The sequence below is a fragment of the Procambarus clarkii genome, chromosome 84 (assembly GCF_040958095.1).
Source record: "Procambarus clarkii isolate CNS0578487 chromosome 84, FALCON_Pclarkii_2.0, whole genome shotgun sequence".
NCBI lineage: Eukaryota > Metazoa > Arthropoda > Malacostraca > Decapoda > Cambaridae > Procambarus > Procambarus clarkii.
The window spans coordinates 16,309,571-16,327,984 of NC_091233.1; the positions used below are offsets into that span (position 1 = coordinate 16,309,571).

The following is an 18,414-nucleotide window of genomic DNA, read 5'->3' on the forward strand; positions in this document are numbered from 1 at the left end:
CTGGAAGAGTTTGAGATTACCAGTGGGGAAGTAAGGAAGTGTTTACTAGAGTTGGACGTGACGAAGGCTATAGGCCCAGATGGAATCTCCCCTTGGGTTCTAAAGGAAGGAGCAAGAGAACTGAGCCTACCACTCTCCATAGTGTATAACAAATCACTGGCAACAGGGGAACTGCCAGATACTTGGAAAGCAGCTAACGTAGTCCCGATATACAAGAAAGGGGATAGACAGGAGGCACTGAACTACAGGCCAGTGTCCCTAACCTGCATACCATGCAAGCTGATGGAGAAGATTGTGCGAAAAAAACTAGTGGAGCATCTGGAGCGAAGGAACTTTGTAACACAGCATCAACATGGGTTCAGGGATGGCAGGTCCTGCCTCACAGGGTTACTTGAATTCTACGACCAGGCAACAAAAATAAGGCAAGAAAGAGAAGGGTGGGCAGACTGCATATTTTTGGATTGTCAGAAAGCCTTTGATACAGTGCCACACAAGAGGCTAGTGCGAAAGTTGGAGATGCAGGCTGGAGTGAGAGGGAAGGTACTCCGGTGGATAGAGGAATACCTAAGCAACAGGAGACAACGAGTCTGTGTGAGGGGTGAGGTCTCAGATTGGCGAGACGTCACAAGTGGAGTCCCGCAGGGGTCAGTCCTTGGACCTATACTGTTTCTGGTATATGTAAATGATCTCCCAGAGGGTATAGATTCGTTCCTCTCAATGTTTGCCGACGATGCAAAAATTATGAGGAGGATTGAAACAGAGGATGATAGTAGGAGGCTACAAGATGACCTGGATAGACTGAGTGAATGGTCCAACAAATGGCTGTTGAAGTTCAACCCGAGTAAATGCAAAGTAATGAAACTAGGCAGTGGAAACAGGAGGCCAGGCACAGGATACAGAATAGGAGATGAAGTACTTAATGAAACAGACAGAGAGAAAGATCTAGGAGTTGATATCACACCAAACCTGTCTCCTGAAGCCCACATAAAGAGAATAACGTCTGCGGCATATGCGAGGCTGGCTAACATCAGAACGGCGTTCAGGAACCTGTGTAAGGAATCATTCAGAATCTTGTACACCACATATGTAAGACCAATCCTGGAGTATGCGGCCCCAGCATGGAGCCCGTACCTTGTCAAGCACAAGACGAAGCTGGAAAAAGTCCAAAGGTATGCTACTAGACTAGTCCCAGAACTAAGAGGCATGAGTTATGAGGAAAGGCTGCGGGAAATGCACCTCACGACACTGGAAGACAGAAGAGTAAGGGGCGACATGATCACAACCTACAAAATCCTCAGGGGAATCGACCGGGTAAACAAGGACGAACTTTTCAACACTGGTGGGACGCGAACAAGGGGACACAGGTGGAAGCTGAGTACCCAAATGAGCCACAGAGACGTTAGAAAGAACTTTTTCAGTGTCAGAGTAGTTAGCAAATGGAATGCATTAGGAAGTGATGTGGTGGAGGCTGACTCCATTCACAGTTTCAAATGTAGATATGATAGAGCCCAATAGGCTCAGGAATCTGTACACCAGTTGATTGACGGTTGAGAGGCGGGACCAAAGAGCCAGAGCTCAACCCCCGCAAGCACAATTAGGTAAGTACACACCCACACACACACACACACACACACACACACACACACACACACACACACATATATATATTATCCACCAACAATACAGAGGAATAAAAGCCCAGATCATATCATCTGTTCATTCATTTACTCCCAAAAGGAAAATAACTCTCCAAAGACTTACATTTAAGTCACATTTCCACAGACATTTAAGAACCTTTTTCTTGCTGAGTTACAGTTTTATATTTATATGGGAAACTTTATATATAAAAAAGAATGGTATAAAACAAGAGGAACTTAAGAGTTTTAATATATATTTTAGTTTAGTTTGAAGGTTTTATATATAAAATTCATAGAAGTAGAGTATTATGACATACGAAGTACTGACCTAACTAGCATGCACTAACTGCTTTTGCCAGCACCAATATATATATATATATATATATATATATATATATATATATATATATATATATATATATGTCGAACCTAGTAGCCAGAACGCACTTCTCAGCCTACTATGCAAGGCCCGATTTGCCTAATAAGCCAAGTTTTCCTGAATTAATATATTTTCTCTAATTTTTTTCTTATGAAATGATAAAGCTACCCATTTCATTATGTATGAGGTCAATTGTTTTTTATTGGAGTTAAAATTAACGTAGATATATGACCGAACCTAACCAACCCTACCTAACCTAACCTAACCTATCTTTATAGGTTAGGTTAGGTTAGGTAGCAGAAAAAGTTAGGTTAGGTTAGGTAGGTTAGGTAGTCGAAAAAGCATTAATTCATGAACACTTGGCTTATTAGGCAAATCGGGCCTTGCATAGTAGGCTGAGAAGTGCGTTCTGGCTACTAGGTACGACATATATATATATATATATATATATATATATATATATATATATATATATATATATATATATGACAAAGACTGCTGGAATGCGCAAGCCATAAGAATTCTAAATGACCCAACCAGGATTCGAACCCATGACGTTCAGGATCACCCCTAAACGTACACAGTTCCGTGAGGTGGTTACAGTACACTGTACCTTCACAACTGTGAAGATACAGTAGTCACAAGTAGTTACAATTCAAATTTTCTTGAAAATTATTATTATTATTTATCTTAGCGATTGCCAGATATTTTCATTTTAATTTGCATATTATTTAAAGTTTGAAAGTTGCATCAAATCTAACTTAGCAAACTTATTTACCTTAAGTTAGTCAATATATCCTAAACTCTGCCCCGGAGTTGGTGAAACTACGACTATATTAGTAAAGACTATTGCAAAATATTTCTTCCTTTCATTTAGCAAAAATTAATTTTCGACAAAAACAATAAATAACATATACAAAAAGTGGCCTTTTAAGTAAGCTGAAACTCTGCTTCCTTAAGTAAGTTTCCTTAAGCAAGTTTCTTAGGCCTACATGACAATATCTGTACCTTCCTACCTAATGAGCCGGTTGGCAAGGTCCTGCTCGTTAGGCCTAATTAACAATCTCCATAAACCCTGTTATTAGGCCTAAATAACCAGCTTTATAAATACTACTACTTAGGCCTAATTAACAAAGTCTGTAAATCTGCTACGTAGGCCTAGTTAAAAAATATTAGTGTGAGAAAAAAGTATTTTTCATTTTCTCAAACAAATAATAATTAAAATTATATAATATTGATAATATTAATTACTAATTGATTTTTGCATTGTTTTTCCCTACATTGGGCGGAGTTTGATATAATTTGAGATATTTGCACATATATATGCTTGGTAATGTTGCTACACTAGCATTGGCTTCTAATACATTCATATCAAATAAATAAAAATATTTTAAATAATTCATAATTTAATATATTGAAAACATATATAATGCTATGTTTATGATAAAGTCGCCTTGGTAGGTAACTTTGGCGACGGTACACACACACACACACACACACGTGCGTGCGTGTGTGTGCGTGTGTGTGCGTGTTTAATTATATTGGAAGCAGTTGTTCTAATAATGTTTTACTGTATATGATCCAAAAGGTTAGATCCATGATTCTTGCATTAAACTTCACTATTTCTTACGATTTGACACTTTTGAATATAAGTGAAAACTCTCCAAAGTTTGTTTGACGCTTATAATGAGCATATCTCGTGAACAAATGAACAAATCCACAAGGGCCGTGACGAGGGATCGAACCCACGTCCGAGGGGATATCTGGTGTGTGTGTGAAGGGAGAGGATATCTGGTGTGTGTGTGAAGGGAGAGGATATCTGGTATGTGGGTGAAGGGAGAGGATATCTGGTGTGTGTGTGAAGGGAGAGGATATCTGGTGTGTGTGTGAAGGGAGAGGATATCTGGTGTGTGTGTGAAGGGAGAGGATATCTGGTATGTGGGTGAAGGGAGAGGATATCTGGTGTGTGTGTGAAGGGAGAGGATATCTGGTGTGTGTGTGAAGGGAGAGGATATCTGGTGTGTGTGTGAAGGGAGAGGATATCTGGTGTGTGTGTGAAGGGAGAGGATATCTGGTGTGTGTGTGAAGGGAGAGGATATCTGGTGTGTGTGTGAAGGGAGAGGATATCTGGTGTGTGTGTGAAGGGAGAGGATATCTGGTATGTGTGTGAAGGGAGAGGATATCTGGTGTGTGTGTGAAGGGAGAGGATATCTGGTGTGTGTGTGAAGGGAGAGGATATCTGGTGTGTGTGTGTGAAGGGAGAGGATATCTGGTGTGTGTGTGAAGGGAGAGGATATCTGGTGTGTGTGTGAAAGGAGAGGATATCTGGTGTGTGTGTGAAGGGAGAGGATATTTGGTGTGTGTGTGAAGGGAGAGGATATCTGGTGTGTGTGTGAAGGGAGAGGATATCTGGTATGTGTGTGAAGGGAGAGGATATCTGGTATGTGGGTGAAGGGAGAGGATATCTGGTGTGTGTGTGAAGGGAGAGGATATCTGGTGTGTGTGTGAAGGGAGAGGATATCTGGTGTGTGTGTGAAGGGAGAGGATATCTGGTGTGTGTGTGAAAGGAGAGGATATCTGGTATGTGGGTGAAGGGAGAGGATATCTGGTGTGTGTGTGAAGGGAGAGGATATCTGGTGTGTGTGTGAAGGGAGAGGATATCTGGTGTGTGTGTCAAGGGAGAGGATATCTGGTTTGTGTGTGAAGGGAGAGGATATCTGGTTTGTGTGTGAAGGGAGAGGATATCTGGTATGTGTGTGAAGGGAGAGGATATCTGGTGTGTGTGTGAAGGGAGAGGATATCTGGTATGTGTGTGAAGGGAGAGGATATCTGGTGTGTGTGTGAAGGGAGAGGATATCTGGTGTGTGTGTGAAGGGAGAGGATATCTGGTGTGTGTGTGAAGGGAGAGGATATCTGGTGTGTGTGTGAAGGGAGAGGATATCTGGTATGTGTGTGAAGGGAGAGGATATCTGGTGTGTGTGTGAAGGGAGAGGATATCTGGTGTGTGTGTGAAGGGAGAGGATATCTGGTGTGTGTGTGAAGGGAGAGGATATCTGGTGTGTGTGTGTGTGAAGGGAGAGGATATCTGGTGTGTGTGTGAAGGGAGAGGATATCTGGTGTGTGTGTGAAGGGAGAGGATATCTGGTGTGTGTGTGAAGGGAGAGGATATCTGGTGTGTGGGTGAAGGGAGAGGATATCTGGTGTGTGTGTGAAGGGAGAGGATATCTGGTGTGTGTGTCAAGGGAGAGGATATCTGGTTTGTGTGTGAAGGGAGAGGATATCTGGTTTGTGTGTGAAGGGAGAGGATATCTGGTATGTGTGTGAAGGGAGAGGATATCTGGTGTGTGTGTGAAGGGAGAGGATATCTGGTATGTGTGTGAAGGGAGAGGATATCTGGTGTGTGTGTGAAGGGAGAGGATATCTGGTGTGTGTGTGAAGGGAGAGGATATCTGGTGTGTGTGTGAAGGGAGAGGATATCTGGTGTGTGTGTGAAGGGAGAGGATATCTGGTATGTGTGTGAAGGGAGAGGATATCTGGTGTGTGTGTGAAGGGAGAGGATATCTGGTGTGTGTGTGAAGGGAGAGGATATCTGGTGTGTGTGTGAAGGGAGAGGATATCTGGTGTGTGTGTGAAGGGAGAGGATATCTGGTGTGTGTGTGAAGGGAGAGGATATCTGGTGTGTGTGTGAAGGGAGAGGATATCTGGTGTGTGTGTGTGTGAAGGGAGAGGATATCTGGTGTGTGTGTGAAGGGAGAGGATATCTGGTGTGTGTGTGAAGGGAGAGGATATCTGGTGTGTGTGTGAAGGGAGAGGATATCTGGTGTGTGGGTGAAGGGAGAGGGTATCTGGTATGTGTGTGAAGGGAGAGGATATCTGGTATGTGTGTGAAGGGAGAGGGTATCTGGTATGTGTGTGAAGGGAGAGGATATCTGGTATGTGTGTGAAGGGAGAGGATATCTGGTGTGTGTGTGAAGGGAGAGGATATCTGGTGTGTGTGTGAAGGGAGAGGATATCTGGTGTGTGTGTGAAGGGAGAGGATATCTGGTATGTGTGTGAAGGGAGAGGATATCTGGTATGTGGGTGAAGGGAGAGGATATCTGGTGTGTGGGTGAAGGGAGAGGATATCTGGTATGTGTGTGAAGGGAGAGGATATCTGGTGTGTGTGTGAAGGGAGAGGATATCTGGTATGTGTGTGAAGGGAGAGGATATCTGGTGTGTGTGTGAAGGGAGAGGATATCTGGTGTGTGTGTGAAGGGAGAGGATATCTGGTGTGTGTGTGAAGGGAGAGGATATCTGGTGTGTGTGTGAAGGGAGAGGATATCTGGTGTGTGTGTGAAGGGAGAGGATATCTGGTGTGTGTGTGTGTGAAGGGAGAGGATATCTGGTGTTTTAACTCCACAGACAGGCAAGAGTGAAGACATATGGGCAAAAATAGTAATGTATATTCCACATGGATGTGATGAGGGTTTATCTCATCGCACATGTATAGAAACTACACAGCTAACTTTGCTCATGTGCATTCATTCTCCCTCACCTTTCGAGGAGGCAAACGATTATTTTAGCAAACTTTGTCCTATAATGAACGCGTCAGGCCCGTTGAATGTGCAAAATTTACTCTGGAGAGTTAACTTTTCCACTTACTCCCCGGGGAAAACACAACAAACGTATAGATGATTCGTGCAAGAATCGTTGGTCTAATCCTTTCGATTATATTAAGTAACACTTCATTACAAAAACAATTGCTTTCAATACATGCGAGTGAGCAATAATTAAATATCACATGGCTTATTAGCAGAAAAGTTATGAAATGTATACCTTTGACAGTTTTCCAGTCTATTGTCTCAGATGATTCGAAGAAAGTCGAGGCTCCTCCGTAAACCTCCTTCGTCTCCGGCTCTTTGACCACCGACTTAGGCACATAGAAAGTCTTGCCGTTGATGCAGACGATGTTGTAGTTGAATTCCCTCATCTTCTCCCTGATTTTGGCGATGCTGGAGCCCTCAAGACACTCAATGGGTACCAGAGGCTCGTCTTCTCCAGGTTCGTCAAGCATGGAGTTCCTCTTGTCTACCGCCAGGGTCTTGGAGGGGTCCTTCAGCGCGGGCCGTCGCTCACACACATCAACGAGTCTCTTCACCCCCAAGTTGGCCGATGTCTGCTTATCCGCCGTGGCTGAAGCAGAGTTGCCCTCCAGTTTGCTGTTGTCCTTCTTGCCTCCTTCCGATGACTTGGGGTCATCGTCGGAGAAGCGAACTGACCTCGCGCCATTACTACAATGGCACGAGTCTTCTTTATCGCCAAGTAAACTACGCGTTTCAGAGTTCTCGTCTAAGAGGGAAGTTTTCACGCCACTATGGGATAATTTCACTTGCAAGGAGCGTCTGTGTTCTTTGTGCCGTGGAGGCTCAAGAGGAGGAGTCCGATACAGCTTATAAGGACGCACGATCTCGTATTGTCTCTCAGAATCAGTGGCGGACACTATACTGATTTGGTCAGCAGCTTTGACCTTGAGCAAATTATCACTACCTTGAGACAGGACGGAAAGTCTTCCATCTTCACCTGAAACATGAATTTCAGGAACTTCCTCTTGTATTGCGACGTACTGACTAGGGTCAATTTTAATTCGTTTACTATCTAGCTCATAGGGTCTAAATATAGGCCTACACTTTGCCGAGGCGTCTATAGGCCTACCCGGAGGCCTCTGCATCGACGGGGGAATGACGAACTGCACTTCGTCCTCCTCGTCCGCGTCGAGGCTGCCCACGCGGCTCAGGATCTTCTCGCTGATGGGCTCCACGTACATGTATGCTTGGCGGGCCTTGCCCTTCGCCGCCTGCACCACCTCCGTGTTCTCGATCTCCGTGAACACGCCGCTCACCTCCTCTACAAACCGGCTCTGTTTAATCTTCCCAACCGGTTTCTCGATGACGATGGCGGCTCGTTGAACAGTCGCCTTCGCCGTCTGCACCAGCGGGCCATTCTCCAGCTCGTCCATCGAGTCGTCGAATCGCTGGAAGATGGCACCGCTGCGGTTCTCCAGAGCCTCGTAGGCACTCTGGGCCACCGAAATGGCGGCCTGTGCCAGGTTTTCTGAGCGCCCCCGCCGCGAGGCCTCGCCCTCCTCGAGGCTGGCACCGCCATGGTCCACCACGTCGAGACTGGAAGCCTTCTGGGGTGGGCGCGGCCTAGGCCTGGCCTGGGCGGCGGGCACCGGGGTATCAGACACCTTGGCACTGCCCGTCAGGCTGCTACTCCGCCGATGGTGCATGGCGACCTCCGCATGGCCATCGCTCCAGCGCACGGCCACTAACACCTACAGCTAAGCTACACACACACGCATGGCCGCACGCACAAGTCACTCAACACTGTCTCAAATGTTTCGTAGTGGCTCTCTCCACCGAAAATGGGGGAGGGGCAGAACCTGGAACTCAACAGAAATATTACGTTAGGACAACGTTGCATGCTTTATATATGCTGAAAATGGGGAGGGGTGATGGGGTTGTGGTGGTGGGGGGGGAGAACACACAAGAATATGTTCACAACAGCCATTGTAAAGCACCGTCGATCAATAGCACGCTGGACGAACACGATGGCAACACTACATGCTACCACTGGAGACGCCGGTGGGGGTGTGGGGGGGTATGTGGGGGGAAGGGGGAACCCTCCACGACCCTCCAAAAGCCAGGTAGGCGCCACCGGTGGTGGTGGAGTGGGGGGCGCAAGTGTGACACATGCTATGCACCACACCGCCCCCCGCCCCCCTTAGCACATGCCCTCTCACGCTGCACGCTAATCCTCGCAATATTAATCCCCGACGCGCCTGTAACAGCGCCTCACAAGCGACGCAATGTTGCAGGCGCCCTGTTGAAGGTACACGAGAGAGTAGGGAGGGTATACGTGATTAAGGGAGGAAGGGAGGGGAAGGGAAGGGGGTCCTGACATTAAGGGAGGGAAGGCAGGGATCACAATAATCCACCAGCAACCACACAGGAAGCACCAAGTTCTCATTTCACCATGGGTAAGGTGTCACCTCAGGGCTCGCTTGCTACACACATAGGCGAGTCTACTGGTGTAAGCTGAACACCAGGCAGTGTTCATGGTGTTGAACAGAACACCAGGCACTGTTCATGGTGCTGGAGAGAACACCAGGCACTGTTCATGGTGCTGGAGAGAACACCAGGCACTGTTCATGGTGCTGGAGAGAACACCAGGCACTGTTCATGGTGCTGGAGAGAACACCAGGCACTGTTCATGGTGCTGGAGAGAACACCAGGCACTGTTCATGGTGCTGGAGAGAACACCAGGCACTGTTCATGGTGCTGGAGAGAACACCAGGCACTGTTCCTGGTGTTGGAGAGAACACCAGGCACTGTTCCTGGTGCTAGAGAGAACACGAGTAGTGTTGAGAGAGTCCAGCAAAGAGTTAGTTGCCTGGAGTGGTTGTGGTGTCGGGCGAGACGAGCACCGAGACACACTCACGAGGGTGTTCAACACTATACTAACTACACACGTCAAGACTTCGACCAATAGAAGGGCGGGAACCCTACTTGCTGAGGAGGTGGGAAGGTTGGTGGGGGGGGGGGGGGGGGGGAGGGAGGTTAGCATGGCAGGTGGGACGGAATTTGGAGGGAAGAAATCCAATGCACTACAAGAGGTAGGAAGCATTATCCCCCTTTCCCTCGTCACTTTCATTTTCTCTACCTCTCTGCTTTCTTCCAGTATACATTTCATTGTTTTTCATAACATCCACCAAAGGATATCTCCAAACTGGAGATACCGTCTCCAGTTGGAGAGGATATCTCTCAACTCAAAGACAAATTTCAGATTTTTATCCCAGGTAGGCCTCCGACTACCTCATACTGACGCAATTATTATTTCCCAGGCCGGCCTCCGACTTCCTGCCATCGGCGTAGGTGATTTATTTTTTCCAGGCGGGCCTCCGACTACCCTGCTTTGTCAGCATCACCTTAGAAGCACGAAGAGTGTGAGACATGGGACAGGAGACGGGAAAGGGGAAAAAGTTGGAGAAGCTTCGGTCAGGAAACAAAAGGCAACAGCATTTAATGTTTTTTTTTAACATTAAAGCACAAAAGGAGGGCTAAGCTTAAGTTTTTACGATGGATGAGAATAGACGACAATTCGAAAGAGATAAGAGAGACACAGAAAGGTTTCCTGTAATTCTGCACATTAAGGCAAGATAAGACATTAAGGCAAGACATTAAGGCCTTGTCTGTAAACAGACAAGGCTTTGCTGTTTACATTAAACATTTAAAGGTCTGTTGTGTCTTTCTTCTTATAATCTCTCAAACTGAAGAGAAAGAAATGTTAAGAATGGAGAAAGGGGCTTTAAAAAGGCATCCCACAGAGAAGATGAAGAGAAATAGAGTGAAAAAGTCTCTATTAAGCTTTAACTACACAAGAAGGTGTGGGTTGCCTAATTTATATTCATTATCAAGTTTATTGGAGTACTTTTAATAGTGTGTAAGGAACAGATGGAAATCTTTAATGTTATATACAAGACAACCATCGCAGGGAGAGCTTTTTAAGGTCTATTTTAAGTTCAATGCAAAGATTTTAGTTTATATTTGTACGTGTTTAACGTATGTTTAAATATTTATGGTGTTGAATTTTTAATGATAGAGAGGATAAAATTAACTTTTTTTTCTTTAGGATATAGTATAGAGGAAATGCTGCTGCATAAGTCTTTATTTTAGGGAAAAATGAATGTGACTAAAGTCTTTATTTCAGGGTAAAGTGAATGTGGCTGAGGTCTTTAATTTAAGGAAAGATGAACGTGGCTGAGGTGTTTATTTTAGAGACAGGTGTATATAGGTGAGGTCTTTGAGGTATATATATATATATATATATATATATATATATATATATATATATATATATATATATATATATATATATATATATGTCGTACCTAGTACCCAGAACTCACTTCTCAGCCTACTATGCAAGGCCTGATTTGCCTAATAAGCCATGTTTTCCTGAATTAATATATTTTCTCAATTTTTTTTCTTATGAAATGATAAAGCTACCCATTTCATTATGTATGAGGTCAATTTTGTTTTATTGTAGTTAAAATTAACGTAGAAATATGACCGAACCTAACCAACCCTACCTAACCTAACCTAACCTATCTTTATAGGTTAGGTTAGGAAGCCGAAAAAGGTAGGTTAGGTTAGGTTAGGTAGGTTAGGTATTCCAAAAAAAATTAATTCATGAAAACTTGGCTTATTAGGCAAATCAGGCCTTGCATAGTAGGCTAAAAAGTGCGTTCTGGCTACTAGGTACGACATATATATATATATATATATATATATATATATATATATATATATATATATATATATATATATATATATATATATATATATATATATATATACATATATATATATATATATATATATATATATATATATATATATATATATATATATATATATATATATATATATAATTTTAATGTTTGGAAACTTTTACATTTTAATTACATAACAATGGCATTATTTAAAAAAAATGTTAAGACACACATTTAGAGTACTTAAGGTATGGTAACTTCAGGAATTTATGGAAGAGGAACATGCACCTGTTAATAGCGCCATAGAAATGGATTTATTTTAGGTTCATGTGATATTAAGTTTTTAAATCTGTTAGGAATATAGGGAAAATTTAGATATTAATTGAAGCCACTTCTGGAAAGACATATTGTTCATTACTGCCTGACACTGAGAGCAGTGTTCAATATCAGTATAAAACAATTTTCCATATAACGAACCTCGCTCGAACGACCGTAATGTATATAATTAGTGTGACAGTTGTCAATTGCTTTTCATACTTTAGGAGTATGTAGAACCTCCTTAAGCACCGCACTCAGTACACTGTATCTCTTGGTGTCACGTTGGGCGCCATACTTATAATATCTATCTTTTCCATAGATCATTTTCTTTTATGAAAGGTTTTTGTCATTTGAAGGTTGAGATTTGCCTCGCCCTCCTCTACTGTTCCCTTCTTATCCTCGTGGTGATAGTCAAGACATGTTGACTTTTGATAAACCTTCTCAATAGAGAATTACAAATAACATAGTCACTCTAATGAGGTAATTAACAAGTCATTCACTTGGAGCCTTGGGGATGCGAACCAGCGACTCAACAATTGACAGCTAAAGACGAAGCTGACTTCCATTCTGTAAGCTATTTATTCCTTCCCTTGAATCAATAAGTCAACCTGAACTGTTCCATCCATCCATCACATAATCTCTAAACCACTTATTTGTTTATATTGCCCAACCACTTGGACTGGACAGTATATAGCGATGGCCACAATCCCTAACCGTGCAAGTGGTTGGCCACCATCCCTTCTCTCCGACCTATCCCAAAAATATTATCATTCTATCCTTTCCAAGTGTTAAATAATCGAAGTGGCGCTGTGAGTCTCCTGAGAGACCTTACATGTTATACGTAACTTGTTATACGTAGCTTGTTATACGTAACTTGTTATACGTAACTTGTTATACGTAACTTGTTATACGTAAATTGTTATATGTAACTTGTTATACGTAACTTGTTATACGTAACTTGTTATACATAACTTGTTATATGTAACTTGTTATACGTAGCTTGTTATACGTAACTTGTTATATGTAACTTGTTATACGTAAATTGTTATATGTAACTTGTTATACGTAGCTTGTTATACGTAACTTGTTATACGTAGCTTGTTATACGTAACTTGTTATACGTAACTTGTTATACGTAACTTGTTATACGTAACTTGTTATACGTAACTTGTTATACGTAACTTTCAATACGTAACTTGTTATACGTAACTTGTTATACATAACTTGTTATACCTAACTTGTTATATGACTTTCGCTTGTCACTACAAGAGTACAGATCCACCCTTTTATAAATTGTATTTTCTTCGGAAACATTGTCTCGTTTTCTAACGAAACGCAAAATAAATTGCTATTTACACCATGTAATATATGTGCAATGTTGCAACCTGTGGAGGTTAGTGTTGTGAGGCCTGAGGCCCCTGATGGGTGGCACGTGCCGGCTCCAACTGCCTCGTTTGTGTCAAATGGGAGGCAGCGGCGCATTCTTCCTGTTCCCTGGTACTTTAGTGCCCGAGGAAGCACTCGGGCTATTCCTCAAGCCTCTGGATGCCCATTTCCACTGACAAACATTTACCTTTGGCTAATGCGGTAAATGCTTGCTTCAGTTTGTCTGCTGATGCCTTGGAGAACAAAGGATTTTTTGCTTGGTTATCTTCCTGTAGCAAATTACACACCATGATGAGTTATCCAACGACGGTTTTGTGCTGTTTATGTTCTTATGACTTACTTCTGGACTTGTCTTAGACCAGGTTTCCTCTGGTGTAAATTTGTTGATGTTTACCATCTTGGAAGCCTCGACTGTCGGAACTGTTGCTTGATTTTCAGCTGATAATCGTCCGAGGGTCCTAGCACCTAGGACATCAGCAACCAGGAGAGTTCGCCTAGTCTGGAGGGACTCTGATTACTCAGCTTCTCCAGAGCATTGGTCAGCGACGCCCTAAAAGGCTAAGCAGACGTCAGTTTCACATGAATGTATCTATTAACATAATACATTTTAACTTCCATTAACGTAACGATTACTAAGTGTTTCTTTTGTTAAGTAGCAGCTTCTCAGTCAAATAATTTCTTTGCCCAATGGGTGTTTTTCTCTTAAAAATGTTAAAATTTTGTTCAAGCACGGGTCTGATAGCTGAGTGGACAACGCTCGGGATTCATAGTCCTGAAGTTCCGCGTTCGATCCCCGGTAGAGGCCAAAACAAATGGGCAGAGTTTCACCCTGATGCCTCTGTTCCAGGCGGGCCTCTTTGCCCAATGAGGTAGCAAAGTAAATAGGTACCTGGGAGCTAGACAGCTGCTACGGACTGCTTCCTGGGAATGTGTAACAAAAAGGAGGCCTGGTCGAGGACCCGGCCGCAGGGACGCTAAGCCCCGAAATCCTCTCAAGATAACCTCATGATAAGCATCTCGATAATAATAAATAACTCTGTTCATTAGAGGGGGACATAATTGGAGGGGACCTAAACATTCCCTGTAATGCGTTATGTGTGATTTCCTCCGAGGCTAAGGGTCCCTCTTCTTCCAGCCAGAGGTGGTACTCCCATATTTTTTAAACTTTGTTCATTGTATATTTATTTTAAATGTGTATTAATAGTATCTTCAGAGGCCACATAAAGTGAGAGGATGATTTTTGAAGATATTTGTCAGTCCACATGTGGCCTGATTCTTGCCCCCCACTGAAGGCGGGTCGATCCAATTGCGACCCATTTTTACGCCTGTGGTGGAAAAAGTCACGTGAGAACGCACATTGTCGTGCAACCAGCTCCGATGATCGCGTCAGACGTCGAACACACATGAACGCGGGTCGAAGCCCGGACCTATAATGGCCGGTGTGTAGGGTGGAATGTGACCCACTACGCCGACTGCGATCCCAGATAGGTCGGTCACACACACACACACACACAGGTTTGGAGCGCCACCCTAATGACTCCAGCACACGCGACACACGCAACATGGCTACCCCACCAACACCATTCCCTTGTTGGGAAAAGCTGCGGACTTTAACGACCCGGAAGACAATTGAGTGTGGCTTGAGTTGACCCTCTTCTGGTTGAGGAACTGCAGAAAGACTAAGAGTGCGTCATCCACTATGCTCTACTCCCTCCTGCTCGACGCCTCCTGAGGGCAAATTGAGCCGAGATTGCCAATCTAACCCACACGTTCCACACCCGTTTTCTTTACACATTGTCAAACACTTGGTTGTTGCGGCGGCAATCAATCAATCATGGACAGGCAGGCCAGAGGAGGGCGACCTGCAGCGACCGGCACGTCATGAGGCAGTCACGCACCCACATGGATCGAACCCAGACCCACTTGCCCCACCACGTCACGCACCACCTGCCGCTCCACCCACGGATCCACCACTAAGAACCCACCACGAGAATGACAATTACACCAACCGTTTATAATAGTTTGCCCTTTTTTTAGCGGAATTATAAACCCCGCCAAAAAAAAAACGGCAGCGGTTGTGGTAAAAACTGACACATTATTGTATTCTTTATCTAGGTTAGGCTATTACGGTAATTATTAACTTTATTGATAGGGGTCAGTACGCCAGAGACCGTCTTACGTGTCTGACGACCATCACGTGCGTCTGTTTTTTTGGAATGGTTACGTGACGCAAGGGGCGGGTATAGCCTTGTATTGCCGGCAAGCTGGCAGTGTTTTGTGTGGTGTTGCCGGCAAGCTGGCAGTGTTGCCATCAAGCTGGCAGTGTTTTGTGTGGTGTTGCCGGCAAGCTGGCAGTGTTGCCATCAAGCTGGCAGTGTTTTGTGTGGTGTTGCCGGCAAGCTGGCAGTGTTTTGTGTGGTGTTGCCGGCAAGCTGGCAGTGTTTTGTGTGGTGTTGCCGGCAAGCTGGCAGTGTTTTGTGTGGTGTTGCCGGCAAGCTGGCAGTGTTTTGTGTGGTGTTGCCGGCAAGCTGGCAGTGTTTTGTGTGGTGTTGCCATCAAGCTGGCAGTGTTTTGTGTGGTGTTGCCGGCAAGCTGGCAGTGTTGCCATCAAGCTGGCAGTGTTTTGTGTGGTGTTGCCGTCAAGCTGGCAGTGTTTTGTGTGGTGTTGCCGTCAAGCTGGCTGTGTTTTGTGAGGTGTTGCCGTCAAGCTGCCAGTGTTTTGTGAGGTGTTGCCATCAAGCTGGCAGTGTTTTGTGAGGTGTTGCCATCAAGCTGGCAGTGTTTTGTGTGTGGTGTTGCCGGCAAGCTGGCAGTGTTTTGTGTGGTGTTGCCGGCAAGCTGGCAGTGTTTTGTGTGGTGTTGCCGGCAAGCTGGCAGTGTTTTGTGTGGTGTTGCCGGCAAGCTGGCAGTGTTGCCGTCAAGCTGGCTGTGTTTTGTGTGGTGTTGCCGTCAAGCTGGCAGTGTTTTGTGTGGTGTTGCCGGCAAGCTGGCAGTGTTTTGTGTGATGTTGCCGTCAAGCTGCCAGTGTTTTGTGAGGTGTTGCCATCAAGCTGGCAGTGTTTTGTGAGGTGTTGCCATCAAGCTGGCAGTGTTTTGTGTGTGGTGTTGCCATCAAGCTGGCAGTGTTTTGTGTGTGGTGTTGCCATCAAGCTGCCAGTGTTTTGTGTGTGGTGTTGCCATCAAGCTGCCAGTGTTTTGTGTGGTGTTGCCGGCAAGCTGGCATTGTTTTGTGTGAGGTGTTGCCATCAAGCTGGCATTGTTTTGTGTGAGGTGTTGCCATCAAGCTGGCAGTGTTTTGTGTGGTGTTGCCATCAAGCTGGCATTGTTTTGTGTGGTGTTGCCGTCAAGCTGGCATTGTTTTGTGTGGTGTTGCCGGCAAGCTGGCATTGTTTTGTGTGGTGTTGCCGGCAAGCTGGCAGTGTTTTGTGTGGTGTTGCCATCAAGCTGGCAGTGTTTTGTGTGGTGTTGCCGTCAAGCTGGCAGTGTTTTGTGTAATGTTGCCGTCAAGCTGCCAGTGTTTTGTGTGGTGTTGCCATCAAGCTGGCAGTGTTTTGTGTGGTGTTGCCGGCAAGCTGGCAGTGTTGCCATCAAGCTGGCAGTGTTTTGTGTGGTGTTGCCATCAAGCAGGCAGTGTTTTGTGTGGTGTTGCCATCAAGCAGGCAGTGTTTTGTGTGGTGTTGCCATCAAGCTGGCAGTGTTGCCATCAAGCTGGCAGTGTTTTGTGTGGTGTTGCCATCAAGCAGGCAGTGTTTTGTGTGGTGTTGCCATCAAGCTGGCAGTGTTTTGTGTGTGGTGTTGCCGTCAAGCTGGCAATGTTTTGTGTGTGGTGTTGCCGTCAAGCTGGCAATGTTTTGTGTGTGGTGTTGCCGTCAAGCTGGCAATGTTTTGTGTGTGGTGTTGCCGTCAAGCTGGCAATGTTTTGTGTGTGGTGTTGCCGTCAAGCTGGCAGTGTTTTGTGTGATGTTGCCGTCAAGCTGGCAGTGTTTTGTGTGTGGTGTTGCCGTCAAGCTGGCAGTGTTTTGTGTGGTGTTGAAACCAGGATATCATTATTTTTGTCACTACAGATGTCACAGGGCAAGCCCGTCGTCCTAAGGTTCCCCAACGTTAACAAACTGTCGTACTAAAGTGCCCTTATCCTAACCTACCAGAGAACCTAAAACAGAAAACGGGACAGTATGTCAATTTCCCAATCCTCTATCATTTTCTAGTACGACGATTTTTGTCCTTAGGTAGAGTATAGGTCAAAATGCAACATCTGTTAGGAGGATAGGTTGGATTGGAGGCCGAATGGGGGAGAGAGGATTGGGAGGATGGAGAGAGGTTTTGGAGGCGGGGAGGGGAGCTTCTCGTGGGTATGGGGAGGGTGGGGGTGATTGGGGAGGGATTCACTGCTTCCCCCTTACCCAGGAAGCAGTGAAACAACCTCCACCACTACAAAGGCTGGACCATCTAAGGATCGGACGACAGTGGATTTCCCTCTCCAAGATGGCGCTCCCTTCAACGAATAAGTGACGACAGCATCAAGAACCTACAGAGAGGAGATAAACAAACTCTGGCAGAGGGTGGAGGGCACCTTCAAGGAGCACCCAGCGTGCCAACATGTCCCTTCAGACACCGCATCAAGTGCGGGATATGCTGGCAAGTTCTCGTAGTATCCCTGCCCACCCACAGTAGAAAGGGGCAGACAATGAATAGGATCCAAATCTATTCTACCCTAACCTGGTGCAAACCCGAAGGTCTTCTTGTTGTGACTGAAATGCATGTGGTTCCTGCAACTTGTGTGTGCAACTTGACAGGTGGTGTGGTAGAGGCTGACTCCATACACAGTTTCAAATGTGGAAATGATGGACATTGAGAAGCTCAGGAATCTGTATACCAGTAGATTGACAGTTGAGAGGCGAGACCAAAGAGTCAAAGCACAAGTAGGTGAGTACACACACACACACACACACACACACACCACTAAGGACCATAATGGTAGGACTCAACACTAGGAATGACGACCTAATGGGTAGTAACGGCGGTCCTTAACTCACCACTAATTTATCTTGGGGTAAATTCCCTGAGGTCACAAGGGGAAGAATGTCTGGCGTGTGGACAGTTACTGCCCCGAGACTTCCCACCGCCGTGGGAGTTGGTCACACCACCATGGGAGTTGGCTATACCACAATGGAAATGGGTTATACCACCACGGAAGTTGGTCAAATCACCATGGGAGTTGGTCAGGCCGTAATGGGAGTGAATTTTACTACCATGGGAGTGAATTTTACTACCATGGGAGTTGATTATACTACCATGGGAGTGAGTTATACTACCATGGGAGTTGGTTATATTCGCCATGGGAGTTGATTATACCACCATAGGAGTTGGTCCCCCTCACT

At 45.0% G+C, this 18,414-nt stretch overlaps 1 protein-coding gene across 1 annotated transcript in view; it reads right to left on the minus strand.

Moving 5' to 3' along the window:
• The window catches only part of LOC138358510 (uncharacterized), a 20,861-nt gene extending 12,426 nt beyond the window's left edge, over positions 1-8,435 (minus strand). The window contains exon 1 of the mRNA XM_069316485.1: positions 6,832-8,435. Within this exon, the coding sequence (XP_069172586.1) occupies positions 6,832-8,284 (1,453 nt within the window). The 5' untranslated portion in view covers positions 8,285-8,435. The remainder of the gene's footprint in view (positions 1-6,831) is intronic.
• Between the last annotated feature and the right edge of the window lie 9,979 nt (positions 8,436-18,414).